Genomic DNA, 14,984 nt, shown 5'->3' on the forward strand with positions numbered 1-14,984 from the left:
AGAACACATCAGTGAAAGTTTGAGGAAAATTGGACAATCGATGCAAAAGTTATGAATTTTTAAAATTTTTGTGTTGGAACCGCTGGATGAGGAGACTACTACAGCTTGTGAGTCATATGCGTACAACAGTATAAAGAAAATATAAAGAAAATTCAACATATTTTCACTTTTTTTCACATAATAAAAGAGCACTTGACTTGGCTCTTTCTAAAGGCAGGGGGAATAATATTACCCATAACATTTGTCGGTAACGAGTCGGGGGAATGTGAACTTTTTTCATAAGATGAAATTTTGTGAAATTCTCTGTATATTTTCCTATATTGTTGTACGCATGTGACATCTAAGTTCTTCACACACTGCAGTAGTCTTCTCATCCAGCGGTTACTGCACAAAAACTTCAAAAATTCATAACTTTCGAACGGATTGTCCGATTTTCCTCAAACTTTCAATGATGTGTTCTACTAATATTGCTACATTCTCTCAATCCTTATGTCTATGAAGGTGATCTTGTCCTTTAAGTGTGCATACAGGATAGCCTTGGTGTCAATTCAGGAAAACAACATCTCACGAAAATGTCCCTGACCTCCTCATTCGCGAAAATATATGTGCGCAAAAATGATAGCTTACACAGTAAGATGTGGGTTGACACTACAAAGAACCCAGTGATGGTACTGTGTGCTTTAGAGGTTGGCCTCATGGATGCTAGTATATTATGTGTAGTTGAGATGCAGTCATGACTAGGGTGTCTTGAAATAGATAGGCTGGCTTAAACACCTGTACAAATAATGGGCTTGCCTGCTGCATGGCTGGGTGTCTAGTACTTTGTGTCTGCCGAAATGTGTTACAGGCATTGAAAGAGACTCTTGAGATAATGGCGATGGTGAGGCTAGGACGGCGGCAAAGCGTATCATGTTTCAAATATCCAGTGTGTATGTTTGCCGAGCCTTGAAATCACAACTGTATTTCATTATTCATTATGAAATTACCATACTGGTCGTAAACATGCATCCAGTTGACTGATACAGACTCAATGCATAAACCGGGCATTACGTTGTGCTTAAAGGTAGGGAATCCCATTTGCATGCCTTAAATGAAGAGTTGTGTAAATACAGTGGTAAGTTGAAGAGAGTATCATTTTAGAAACTCCCATAAAGTATTGAAAGTGGAAGGTAACATTTAGTACACTTTTTTGACCGTTAGATTTTGAATTGAATTTTTTTCGGGGCTCACCGTAAATTCCAGTACATTACTAGGCTACCTTTGCAGACCCATGCACTGCATGTGTGTCCATCATGTATATTTTGTGGAGAAAGTTCATCAAAAACTTACAAACATTTCAGTATACATTCTTGCCACACACTCTATATGTTATTACATCAGCTCTTATACTTTTAGATTTGTGTTTATAGATACAAAATACAGAAGACTGCAAGAAAAATGCTTAAGTGTGGCTGACACACAGAACTACTGAGTAGTTGAGTTTTGTGCATTATTCAAATTGTAGATAACTGTTGACTTCCAAATTTCTCAGCAGTGGCCTAAACAAGTCCCCTGAGGTTCATATCTAATGTTATGCTGCATTTTGGGAGGTCTGTAAAAGGTATCCCCTACCTTTAAAGCCATAATCATAAATGTACTAAGATACATCACTTGGTTACTAGATTTCTGTCATATTAAGGCACAGGATCAGTTTCCTGAAAATTCTATAAGTGTGTATGATGTCGCACATTTCCAAGAATAATTAGTAATGCACTAAACGAAACACAACCTCTGTTACTCTTCATTCTACAAATGTATGTCATATCGTCGTGTGATCTGTTCTGCCAATACTTGCAAAGCTAGGATCAACATATTAGTTGTGAGTGAGTCATGAGGAAATACCATTTTATGCTGTAAACATTACATGATGACATTCTGTAAAGAGAAAATCAAGAAATAATCATGTTTATAGAATCAAGTATTTCATAATTCCATACACTACCGTCTGTTTAATCATTTGAATATATTCAATGTTGCTCTAAACTGTTATATTCACTGTTGCTTTTTAAATTATTACGTTCACTATATTGACAGTAGTAAAGCATCAGCTGCAAGCATGCATGCAAGTACGGTAGGTATACGAGCTACTTTATTACGTATGCACGCCCTGTGGTTGTGACTGGGTGCATGCAGGGGCCAGTGATACATAATTCTACATTACATTGATTGCATTGAGTAATGTGCCACGACAGAGCATCAACCAGGCAAAATATTGGGCGAATATTGTCCTTTGTGGAGTCAATATGAATTTTGTAGATGGTTGTGATATATGCATTTATAAGTAGTTTATCCGTCATTATAGTTAAAACAAAGTCCTTACCTGGTACTACACTACAAAGTGGATATCAAGAATTTCAGCCAGGTATTACACATAGATGTCTGTATTATTCCTTTTTATCCCGATAAAAGTAGCGCAGTTACTGTAGGTTCTATTGCCCACCATAAAGACTATAGGTATTGTGTGATTTTAAAGGCAATTATATTTTATGAAGTGAATTTCAGGACCTTCCAAATTCACAAAAATATAAACAAAGCTTTTAAAATGTCATAATTTGTCAATGAATTGTTAAATTTCCTTCAAACTTCACATGTTTTATTCTTGTCTTTTTTTTATGTACAGGTAGCAAGATTTGAATCATTCTATGGTATGACTGTGAACTTTGCACACTGAATGAAAGTGACTCGTGTCTGCTTACACGAGCACTTTCCATATCTAATCATTAAGCTGTAACTACATGTGCTCTTGTGGTCTTACCTGCATGGTTGTATTGAAAGGAGAAAAAAAATGAGGGGGGGGGGGGTGAGGGGGAAAATCCCCCTGTGCAGACAAGATTTTTACTTTCCTTGACCTGTTCATTTGCTGGCTGTGCAAAATCAAGATCAAAGTTCATTTACGGATGTAACCGTGTACAAGTATGGTTTCGGTGAAGTGTAGTATACAGGTATTTCTTAGAAAGATTCAGTTTCAATAGTACCTGAAGTACTTTTGAGGTGTGGTGTTGGAGTAGTGAGACTGAGGAGCACATGAATTACGTGCACTTAACCCATTGAGGACGAGTCCCGAGTGTACTCGGGCAAGCGTATATGAGAAATGCGTGTTGTAGCAAAATCAAACCGTCCTCAACGGGTTAAAGGAGCAGGGTTATGAAGTATTGACTTACATGTATGCCTGCTGTGTGAGTCTGCACAAGCACTCATATCCCTTCTCCCTTTTTTTCTTGTTCTCTTCTCCAGTATTCAACCAACAAGAAACCTACCATCCAATTCAAAGGGAACAGCGGCGTAAGTACACAATGACCACCATCAGTAACCATGGCAACCACTTTCTCCATCCTCTAGCCTTTCTTCTGCTTCCGTATTGCCAACTCCTGTGGAAAGATGTGAAAGATGATTGACCATAAAATGTCATTTTTTAGAAGATTTTTATTTTGCTTTCAAAGTGTACATTTACCTTTGCACAGTCAATTATGAACATTTGCTCTTTACTTCACTGCTACGTGAATGCTGATAAAATGGAGAAACGTTTAAAGTAATTATCATTTCTAAAGCAAGAGATGAAGCAGTCTTGTGAATTATTTTGCTGAGATATAAATGCCCAGGTAAGCAAAGTAGGTGTGATAGACACGTGTACCCTGAAACTTCACAAGAAAGAAAGAGATGTTTGCAATTACTTCTTGGATAGTATAACAGAATAACAGTAAATATTCAAAATGTGAATTAATGTGGATAGATTAGAACACAATATCCAATTTGTTCAACCATATAGATATTTTGGTGCCAATGTTTTGTTTTGATGCCTGAAAAAGGTGTAGCACATATTTGCAAATCCACCTAATAATTTTTGAAAGTTGATGATACTCTTTCATTCATGTTTTGTAATCTATATCAAACCTTGTTTTGTACACACAGTAGGTACCTGTATATTATGTTGATGGAGATGAGTGTCAGGCTCCATGGGAGGTGTCTTTATGTTTTATGTTTCAATATATTTCTCTAACTCTCATGGGATTTATCCTGGTAGGTACTACTTGTAGTTTTCTGCGGTCTGATGCAATTTAGGTCCTATTCTGCAGCTGACAATAATGACCCAGATTTTTTACTGAAGGTAAAGAATGCTTTTGGGTGCACGTGAAATATTGTGTCACTTTGAAGTTCAGGTACAGACTGTAGTACTAGGCAGGTGCAACAAATTGGATGGAATTCTGTTTTTTTTTTTAACACCAAATGATATTCATGTGAGGATGCAGATTGGGTGGCTAGTATATAGAAAAACAAAAAGAAACAGCCCTTATAATGATGAGTTTAATCTTAGTGAAGATTTCCACACATGTGATATGTCTCATATAAGGTAAGACGTCATTTCTGGTATGACTCATCAGACTGCCAAAAAAAAAGGAAAAAGGAAAAAAAATGTGTCTTTCAGTTATTTTGTTGAGATTTTGGGAAAAAAAAGATATTTTTTTATTATCTACTTCCTAATGTCACACCAATACAGTCAAATCTGTGCAAGGTGATGCAGCATGAGTTGAATAAAATACTGTGTATATAAAAAAAGAATTGGTCTGAATAACCATCACAAATAGGCCCTAGAATGATTTTTACCCAAGGGGGCAAACCCGACTGTTCAAAAACATGAAGTCCATGAGAAACACAGATTTTGATGCTTGTGTTATTTTTGTTAGCGCCCTTTCTGTGTGAGCTTCGGATATGACATACAGTATTTGGTGATGGCAACTTGTAGCACTTGATATGTGCGCTGTAAACACAGTATTCTGATTGGTTTCTGGTTAATAATGAGGCGATGAGTCATAACTGGATGAAGATTGAGGAGAAAAAAAAAGACAAAACAAGGCTAAACACATGAAAATGCACACTCACAATGACACAATGACAGCAGTGCATTATATGCAATGTACTGACCATGATTTTGACAAGTCTGCTATAATACAACCCCCTCCCCTTCCCCTTCCCCTCTCCTTTAGCCAGTCATGAGCTGGTAGGCCACTGGCTGTTGGATCTAGGATCAGTGATTGTTGAATTGTTAGTTACTTTTAATGACGTGGTCAGGAATCACAAATTACGTTACTATACAAGATTTGTACACGCTATGCACATTGTGAATGAAAAGACTTTGATGCTAAGGAAGTAGTGTGTGACATAAAAAGCAACAGCATTTGTTTAACGCGGATTTGTTATATATCCATACTTGGCTTGTATTTCTCGAGTGCTTGCCAAGACCTGGATTTGTCACAATCTTACCCTTAGAAAAGAACCAAGCAAACAGAAAAAATAAGAGTGAGAGACAGTCTCCAGTTAACAATGAAGTTGGAAGCTTTCATGGAACTGATTTAAATGAGCCAATATGACTTACTCACTGTGCTTCAACCTTATGTGCATTCACAATGATAATTGTAGAGATCTACTTTAATCTCAGCTGGTGTTACATCATTGCAAAGAGCTTTGCTCTGCAATCGTAGTTATTCCAGAACAGCTTCTTGGCAAGGCCCTTTAATGCAGAGACTCAAAAGCAAGTCCATGGACAACAATCACGATTTCTGTTTTTATCGAATACATTCATTTCCATGAATATTACGCATACTGCGGTAACAGGCGCTAGTAATCATTTCCAATATTTCTGTATACTTGCAATATTTTGTAAACTTATCCTTTATTTTGTATTATGATGAAATTTATGTATTCAATTACTGTAATATAGTTGTATGTTTCTGTTGGAAATGGGGAAAAAATAAGTGAATGAATGAATGAATGAAAACTGGCTTACATTAAAAATGCAAATTCACGCGCAGCAAACATGAAGAAAACAAATGACATGTCAGATTTACCCTTACGATGTAACTACTTTTTAATCAAAGATATATATATTTTTAATTGTGTGCTTTTATTGTCATGCTAGTTTCATGTTTGGGAAATGCACATTAATTTCTATATGCCAAAAATTTCCATTTTTACAGTCCTGCTTCTGTTAGTAAGCGGAGGTTGACATTGCTAGAAGCCTCTATTGGCTGAAGGGTTGAGCCAATAGGGGCTACAAATGTACAGTGTAGTTCATTTTAATACAACGTGCACGTGCAGTAAACAGCAGCAAGTTCTGATCGCACATGTTTGCCCAATGGTCTCTGTTTGCGCTAGGCTGAAGAGGATCTCCGCTCCCAGCATCTCTTGAGTTTGTCAATATTCTTTGTCCATAATGTGCGCCGTTTTGATGGGGGTTTGTGACACCTGTTCAGCAGAATCATTGCACAATCAGTCGCAACATGATTATAGACAACTGTTGGATAAAAATATAACGTAATATGTGAAATTAAAACATGCACAACAGGGAGGGGCTATGCCATACTAGCAATGTATCAGCAACAAATTGAGACCTACTTGTATGAGATACAATGTAAACCACGCAACTGTTGAAGTGCATGATAAAATTGTATAATCAGCCATAATATTCACACAATGCGAATTCAATTGTAGGACTTAATAACTCCGCATCCTGTGGAGAGACCAACATTCAGTTTATATAAACCATAAAGAATAACAGTCTCCGTACCACCACATGTGTAACTCTAAATCAAAGGCTGCATTTATCAACGTACCCCGGTTTGCATCAAGTTTCAATACCCACTATCAAAACATGTAGGCCTATGCAAATTCCTTTCGGATTTCTTGACTTGTTGCATTTATCAAGTCTGTCGTAAGTTGATTGGGAGGCCTTGTCACTGCTCAGTTCCATTGCGCAGTTTGACCCAAGGAGCGGAGATGTGTAGTTGGCAGTGGTTGGCATGGGCAGGTTTGTGCTATGAACACATTTCAGAATTACTTCGTGTTTATCAACTCTACTATAGAAACGCATTTCTGGCTCAAAGGCAGTTGCGATCGAACTGATTTTGGCATTTCAGAAATGCATTTATAACCCCTTAATAAAAACAGCTTTGCATTTATAGACTGTCCAAAACTCCTTGTAAGTTGTTTGGAAACCTTAATTCTGTGCCAGAAGTGAGTTGATAATGCACTCAGAGCAGCAGCAGTAGTAGCTGTTAAAAGTAACAGAGGTGTGACAGTTCACCTGTCACCAGTCCCATAGTCTGGCTGACCATTGGGGAACCACTTTAGATTTTACAAGATCTAGCTTCCTCTACTCCTTGAGGTTCTCAGGTTTCCATAGTTTGCTATTCAGTCAAGACCAGTCTACACTGTGTGACAGTTAAACCCACTGTTTACCAGTGGGAGCAGTGATTCAAAAAGTTCGCTTTATCACATTTGATGCATGCATATGTGTAGGTCAGTTGTATCACAAAACATCCTATCATATAAATTACACGATAAAGCCTGAAATATGAGCAGAAATATCACAATTTTTTAAATAATAGACCATAACTGTGGACAGTTTATTCTAGAAACAGTTAACTACTGTAAAACATAATATATTCGCGGCACGAAATTTTTGTGAATTGGAGCTGACAGCCTTTTTCGTGGCATGAAATTTTCGCTAATTGCCACTGGCGTTCAATGCATATAGTGTAGACAAGAAATTTTGCATGCATTTTAATTTCGCGAATCTTGGTGCTCACGAAATTCGCGAAATTAAAATGCATGCGAACATTCCTTGTTTTACAGTATTTTATATTTTGTATATTTAACAATACTTAACATTGATTATACTGATTAACAGTTTTACATTTGTTGCCTCTATCCCTAACTCCCATTTTGTTTCACCTACAAATGGTAAATAGTGCTTTTAAGAACGAATAAAATACTCGAGAGTGCCTTGAGTGAGACTAGTGATGCGAAGGAGGAAGCTTGTCACTTCCTGTGGGAAGGCCATGACCTCAGTCTGACACTACATCCTTGGAAATAATACATTCACAGCCTTGTACCATAATTGCTCTTACTCCTTGTTTGTGGTCTTCACTAAAGAGCTCATGCACACAGTCATTACTTTTATCCGTTAATGCTGTTATCAGTCATTGTTACATCTCTCTCCCTTTTCCCCTTCTCCTTCTTTTTCATTGATAGGATTCCAGTATCCCCCTGCCCTGTCTATTTAGTGAGGTTCCCTTTAATAACCTACATGTATCAAGTCCCAGATTCCAAAATTCTGTGGTTCTGTATTGGGCCGTTTTTTTCTTCTTCTTCTTTTTTTATTTCTTTCTGTTACTATTGCTTACAAGCATATTGTAGGATCCAGTTTAAAAAAAGAAAAATGATTTAGGCGTTGATATTGATAGAAAATAATAATTTCAGTTGCAGAAATTTCAGAAGCTAACTTACTTGTCAAATTTATCGATTATGAATTAGTGGTGCATTTTAGAATGTTGAAGCCTATTTCCCTTATAAATTAGCAGAGTTTTTTTCTTTGTACCTTTCTTTTCATCTTCATGTAAATCTCATAGATATAACCAGATCCATTTAATCTTTCTCAAATATACAATGTATAGTGACATGCAGAGTTGCCAATTTGAGGATGAAAATATAATGTTTTCTGCAGCAAAAATATCCTCAAGGATTCAAATGGTTAAAACCATCAAAAGGTCATTCACTTTTTTTTTCTTTTATCTCTCTCACTTCCCCCATGCTTATCTTTAGTGCTGATGAGAGCTGTATGGAAAATATCATGTCAGCATCATGACCCCAAAAAACCTCTCTACTTGGAGAATTACTGCCCGAATCCAAAGTAGAGACATTTGAATTAAAAAATTAAAATAAGAATAAAAAAAGAAGAAGAAAAGAATATTATGTGTAGGCCTACTTGTGAGCTTCATCTGTAAATATCAGCATTATCTAACACAGGTTTATATTAACAACATTTCAGGAGTTCACAAATTGGTTTGTTTGTGTAATGTCTGTTGGTATTTTCATCCAAAATTGCTTGTTTGTCAAATTCGTATGTGAATGGCGAAGGGAACAATCTGAAAACTATATTTAGCGCTTGCCTTTTCAGTCTATTCTGCATATAATCTCTGCTTTGCTTTATATCTGTTTAGATGCTTCAATTTTATTTTTAATCCTAAATTATTCATCTGCAGAAAAGTCAATGTTTTCATTTGTGTCCAATTGAGTAACTGCGTTATTTCCAGACAAACGGTGCTGGATGAAGAAGAAAAAGTAAAAAACAGTACAGAAGCTGACATTTCTTTAATCACACCAATGACATTTACATACAATTTTGTTTTTGTTTCACATTTAGTGGCATACACTATAATTTGAGTTGTAACTCAATGTTATTTGAAAGAAAAAAAAAACACAATGGAGGCAAGCATATATTTTGAAGCGCTACACAAATAGCAAGGATTTAGATTTGTACTGTATTATCTTGTTTGTACTTGAATCGGAGAACAGCTTTTGCAGAAATATATTTTTGTTTTTTATGGTAAAAATTTCAAAAGTCCTTGCACAGGAAAGGCATAGAAATTGTCTCTGTCTAATAGTGGAAATTCCTTAGGTGATATAACAGTGGGATTTTTGTGAGAACTACTTTTCACACAACTCAAATCTCCTCCTGGATCAGTTTGTGCAAAGTTTCCAGTGCAACATTACTGTTACAGGACAAACTATTTTGCAATAGTGTTACCGGATGTACCTGGCGTGCTACCAGATTACAAGAGTATATCAGGATGTTTGTTAGAATTGCCAAAAAACTCTTCATTGTTTGAGATTTTTCCCCCCATGTATTCAGTCTTGGAACAAAATCAAATTGAAACCTAAAGCACACCTTTGGGAAATCACCCAAACATAATCAAAAGTTTCCCTCTTTTTTTTTTTCCACAATGGCCCTTCAAGGATATTCTACATATCAACTCCCCAGTGATTATACTAGGTTCATGTTTATGTTCTGGAGGTGAGAGAATCAAATTGTAATGTAAAGTTAGTGAAAAACAGGTTGTGTGTTTGTAGCGGTCTTCCATTATGATGATTATGTGCATCTTTTCATATAAGCAAGTTTATTATTTTCTTGATCTCACCCCCCCCCCCCCCCCACTTAATTGAGATTTATAAGTTGGACTTTGTCTTTTGTACATTGCTGAACAGAAATATTAGTCATATTTAATCACCCCATCTATCTTTCCACTAGTAGAGATATCAATGATGGATAATATATGTATTATACCAGCACTTGCGGTAATATTTACCACAATTTCTTACATGATCTTTCACTTTAGATCTTTGATTGAAGAATTAAAAAAGAAAAACCCAAACACTTTGTAGTAACTTGTTCGTACTTCCCCTAAGATGGTCAGTTTCTGACATCCAACCCTGTGAAAACCAAAACCAAACATCCTATTAAACATCCTTTACAAAAAGCAAAAACAAAAATTAGAAAAAAATGAAAGCATCTGAATGACTGACTTGATCAATGGCATCTGGTGTTCCCCCTCATGAAAACATGCTTTAATACTCTACATAGGCCTACTTTGTAACTATGTACCTTTCATGCAAAATTGTTTTCTAGCATATGAATGACCAAATACAGGTAGCTCAGGGGAAACCCACATGTAGTAATGATAAAACCCACATTATACAAATTAATGAGTGGCCTTTAATCAGACCATTTTCTTATCCTGATTTTGGGTCTTTTTGTTGGTTATTTTTGTGGATAGGCCTACATATATATTTACATTATATTTGTCTCTCACATCAAATTTTGAGTACACCTGTAGGTATATTTTGTTCTTTTTTACAGGTGATAACATTCCCTAGCAAGGAGGCCAAAAATGGCGCAAGAGAATTCAAGTTCACTGTCCAGCCGCTGCATGCCCCGCCCACCAGTAGTTTTGAGTGCATCCAGCACTATCGTAACATGTGAGTTCAAGGCTTCCGTCAACTTGTTTCAAAGTAAATGTGAGCGAAGGAAAAAAAAAAATTAAGTTTGTCTTGAAGGCAGAGCCAAATTCTAGTTTCCTCTCAGAATTTTCCTGACATTAATCTGATTGTGTCCAACGTATACATTTCTTTTATGTTGTGCGAAAGCCCAAGTACTTTGAGAATTAATAATCATGCATTTGCCATGCTACACCAGCGCCCTGTTTTATGAAGAGTTATAATTGATTATATAGTTGATTTCAACTGTAAGTCTATGGCAGCCTGTGCAGTAAGGAAATTTAGAATCGATTTTATCTTTTGATAAAACGGGGCCCAGCTGTATTATAGCGTTTGTATAATAGAACAGGTTGATTTTTGGAGATGGCAAAAATGAAGAAAATTGGAGGCCTTGGAATAAATAAAAGGCTGAAATCCATATTTACCTAGTAGCCATCAGTGCTAATTAAAGCAGTAATTTCTTGTTGATTATAAGCTATTCTTTGGCATTCAAGCAAGATTGTCACAAACCCACTCTGGTTTTGACCACTCATTGCATGTCTCCTTATAGCCGCGGGGAGGACAAGCTGGACTCACTGGGGGGCATCCAGACCAAGGTGACGGTCAGCGGGACGGACGATGTCTACCAGACCACCCAGCAGAAGATGAAGCTTGCTGACCAGGAGATGAAGAAAGTCAGGTGAGGCCTGACATTGCTGACTTGTTAACTCTTTCTCTGCCATGCTATGTGGTTTTCTTTGCCAGTCAACACTTGAAAGCACTCAAAAGATTAAGAAGGAATATTTGTAAATCCATCATTGAGTGATAGATGTAAAACCACATGTCTATGTTCAGGCACAAAATTCTAGGGAACTCTGCGACTCATCATGACCCCAGGTTCTGTGCTAGATCAAAAGATTGTGCAATCTTCGTAAGCAATGCACGCTTTGTGTTGTCAAAAGTTGGATTTTGATTGTTAGGGTCTTACCTAAGACACAAAACAAGCAAATGCAGACATAAAGTAAACTGCGTCACATGTCAGATCCAGTCTTGAAACTACATCACTATGGCAAATAATATCTGCGAAGGTCACAAAATGATAGTGGAGGGAGCAGGGTGTAGCTTCATTTTTCTTTTTCATTTTATTCGATAGCACCAAGGAGGTGCAGCAGAACCAATTCAAGCCAGGGCATCGCGTCAAACGGAAATCGATCTCCGCTCATGCCAAGAAGATCATCTCTTCATCGACATCCAGTACCAACAGTCCCGCAGTATCTTCCAATTCCATTTCGTACTCTTCCACGTCATCGAGCTTCAATGTTTCCTCAGTGCCAGCCACGCTGATGTCATCATCCTCGTCGTCGTTGATGTCCACCTCGTTGCCGTCGTCGTCTCGTAACTCCCACTCTGCGTCCCTGGCCACCTCGAAAAGTGCAATAATGGGCAATAGCAGCAGTAGAAGTAGTGGCCCCAAGCCGTCTGGTTTCAGTACCAAGGGTAGTACCGGTCTCTCATCGAGCCAGAAATCAGCAGTACATAATAGATCCTACAGGTGAAGAGATGCTTTGTTCTTTATGCATTCAATTTTTTGTACTCTATTAAATCTCTCAACTGATTGATTTGAAACTAGAAAAGCACTTTGAGAGCACAAAAACAACCATTCCATCTAGCAGTCATGATTGACCCTGTCAATGATTAAGAATCCTTCAGAGGTAATTTTAAAAAGTTCCTGGATCCAGATGGTGTTGTAGATCACTACCAAAATTTCATCAACTTTTCCCTTTTCCCAACTTTTCATAAAAATTCCATCCAAATCTGTTCATAACTAGTTTTTTGTCCCCGCCGAACGAGTTCGAGCAGGGGACTATGAAACGGGCTCCGTACGTGTGTGTGTCCGTGTGTCCGTCCGTGTGTCCGTCCGTCCATCCGTCCGTGTGTGCGTCCGTGTGTGATCAAAATCTTCAATTTGCTACTTCTCTGTCATTTATGAGCCAATTTTGATTCTGTTTGCTTTATATGATAGCACTACATGGGAGCTTTGAAACTTCTACACAGAATTTCAGTCGTGACCTTTGACCTTGACCTTTGACCTATATTGTACATTTTGCTACAAAATGCTACTCCTTCACCATTTCTAACCCGATTTCGATTCCGTTTGCTTCATGTGATGGCACTAGGTGAGGGCTTCAAAACTTCTACACAGAATTTTGACCTTTGACTTCTTTGACCTTTGACCTTGATTTTTGACCTGTATTGTACATTTTGCTACAAAATGCTACTCCTTCGCCATTTCTTACCCGATTTCGATTCCGTTTGCTTTATGTGATGGCACTAGGTGAGGGCTTCAAAACTTGTACACAGAATTTTGACCTTTGACTTCTTTGACCTTTGACCTTGATTTTTGACCTGTATTGTACATTTTGCTACAAAATGCTACTCCTTCGCCATTTCTTACCCGATTTCAATTCTGTTTGCTTTATGTGATGGCACTAGGTGAGGGCTTCAAAACTTCTACACAGAATTTTGACCTTTGACTTCTTTGACCTTTGACCTCTTTGACCTTAATTTTTGACCTACATTTTGTTGTACATTTTGCTACAAAATGCTACTCCTTCGCCATTTCTAACCCGATTTCGATTCCGTTTGCTTTATGTGATGGCACTAGGTGAGCACTTCAAAACTTCTACACAGAATTTTGACCTTTGACTTCTTTGACCTTTGACCTTGATTTTTGACCTATATTGTACATTTTGCTACAAAATGCTACTTCCGGCGGGGACATATATTACACACCGCGTAATTTCTACTTTTCCTTGTTTTTTTTTGCAAGTGAACAAAAACAAACAGACAAATCGAAGCCTGCAAAACCATACCCACCTAGGTGGGGGGGATGATTATATTGTCTTAATAGCTGTATTTTCCCCAAATTTGTCAGTAGAACGCAACATGGGAGATAATGTATATCAGATGATTCGTAAAAGTCATATGAACCATGCTGGGCTGCATGACAGCGCTGTTCATTTTGCCTCAACTATGGGATGATCAGGTAGTCTCCGATTGTGATTTCCACAAAAGCTCACCTTTTGGCCGTCATTGCTCTACCAACCTCAATAAGATGGTGTTCTGTGTGGTTTTCAGGGATGAGTTGATAGGGTCATGTTGTATTTAATATAAGAAGAGCTTTATTCAACAGTGCAACAACATATCTTTTTTTTGTTTTTCACCAGCTTTAAATTGATCAGCACTGAAAACTGTCATCATCAGCAATCACTTACTCAGATCTGTACAGTCATGATATATTGAGTTCCTCTTCCCCTTTAAAGGGAAGATAAACCCCAACAGCAATGTGGATTGAGTGAAAGCAGCAACATTAGTAGAACACATCAGTGAAAGTTTGAAGAAAATCGGACAATTGATGCAAAAGTTATGAATTTTTAAAGTTTTGATGTTGGAACCGCTGGATGAGGAAACTACTAGAGGTTATGACGTATGAGTGGACAAAAATACCAAGAAAATATAAAGAAAATTCTGCAAAAATCCATTTTTCATGAAAATTACAAATTCCATCACCTTGATATTGACATATGTTAAGGGTAGCAATTATTCCCCCTGCTTTCTGAAAGCGGTTGGTCCATTGCTCTTTCATAATTCTAGAAAAGTGAATTTTTGTTGAATTTCCTTTATATTTTCTTTGTATTGTTGTCCACTCATACTTCATATCCTCTAGTAGTCTCCTCATCCAGCGGTTCCATCACCAAAACTTTAAAAATTCATAACTTTTGCATCGATTGTCCGATTTTCCTCAAACTTTCACTGATGTGTTCTATTAATGTTGCTGCTTTCACTCAATCCACATTGTTCTTTGGGTTTACCTTCCCTTTAAAGGTGTGTTTTAAGACTTGAATTTGCTGTGTGCTTTCTCTCTGGCCACCTAGGGATCGAATCATCCACATTCTAGCTCTGAGACCGTTCAAGAAGCCGGAGCTTCTCGTCAAGCTACAGAAGGATGGCATTCCCACCAAAGAGAAGAACCAGCTGGCCAGCATTCTACAGCAGGTAAGGGTCACGGCCTTCATGTGGCAGGTTTCCCGTGGGATAAATTGGTAATACATCCCAACCTCGATTATCCAGCCCTC

The 14,984-nt window shown here is 37.5% G+C and overlaps 1 protein-coding gene across 1 annotated transcript in view; it reads left to right on the forward strand.

Moving 5' to 3' along the window:
* The window catches only part of LOC139717043 (RNA polymerase II elongation factor ELL-like), a 60,943-nt gene that overhangs the window by 19,520 nt on the left and 26,439 nt on the right, over positions 1-14,984 (forward strand). The window contains exons 2-6 of the mRNA XM_071628555.1: positions 3,274-3,321; positions 10,733-10,851; positions 11,420-11,548; positions 12,002-12,400; positions 14,784-14,904. Coding sequence (XP_071484656.1) covers positions 3,274-3,321; positions 10,733-10,851; positions 11,420-11,548; positions 12,002-12,400; positions 14,784-14,904 — 816 coding nt within the window. The remainder of the gene's footprint in view (positions 1-3,273; positions 3,322-10,732; positions 10,852-11,419; positions 11,549-12,001; positions 12,401-14,783; positions 14,905-14,984) is intronic.

Source organism: Diadema antillarum, unplaced genomic scaffold, assembly GCF_040938485.1.
Source record: "Diadema antillarum isolate AM-2024a unplaced genomic scaffold, OU_Dant_1.0 scf00000071, whole genome shotgun sequence".
NCBI classification, from domain to species: domain Eukaryota; kingdom Metazoa; phylum Echinodermata; class Echinoidea; order Diadematoida; family Diadematidae; genus Diadema; species Diadema antillarum.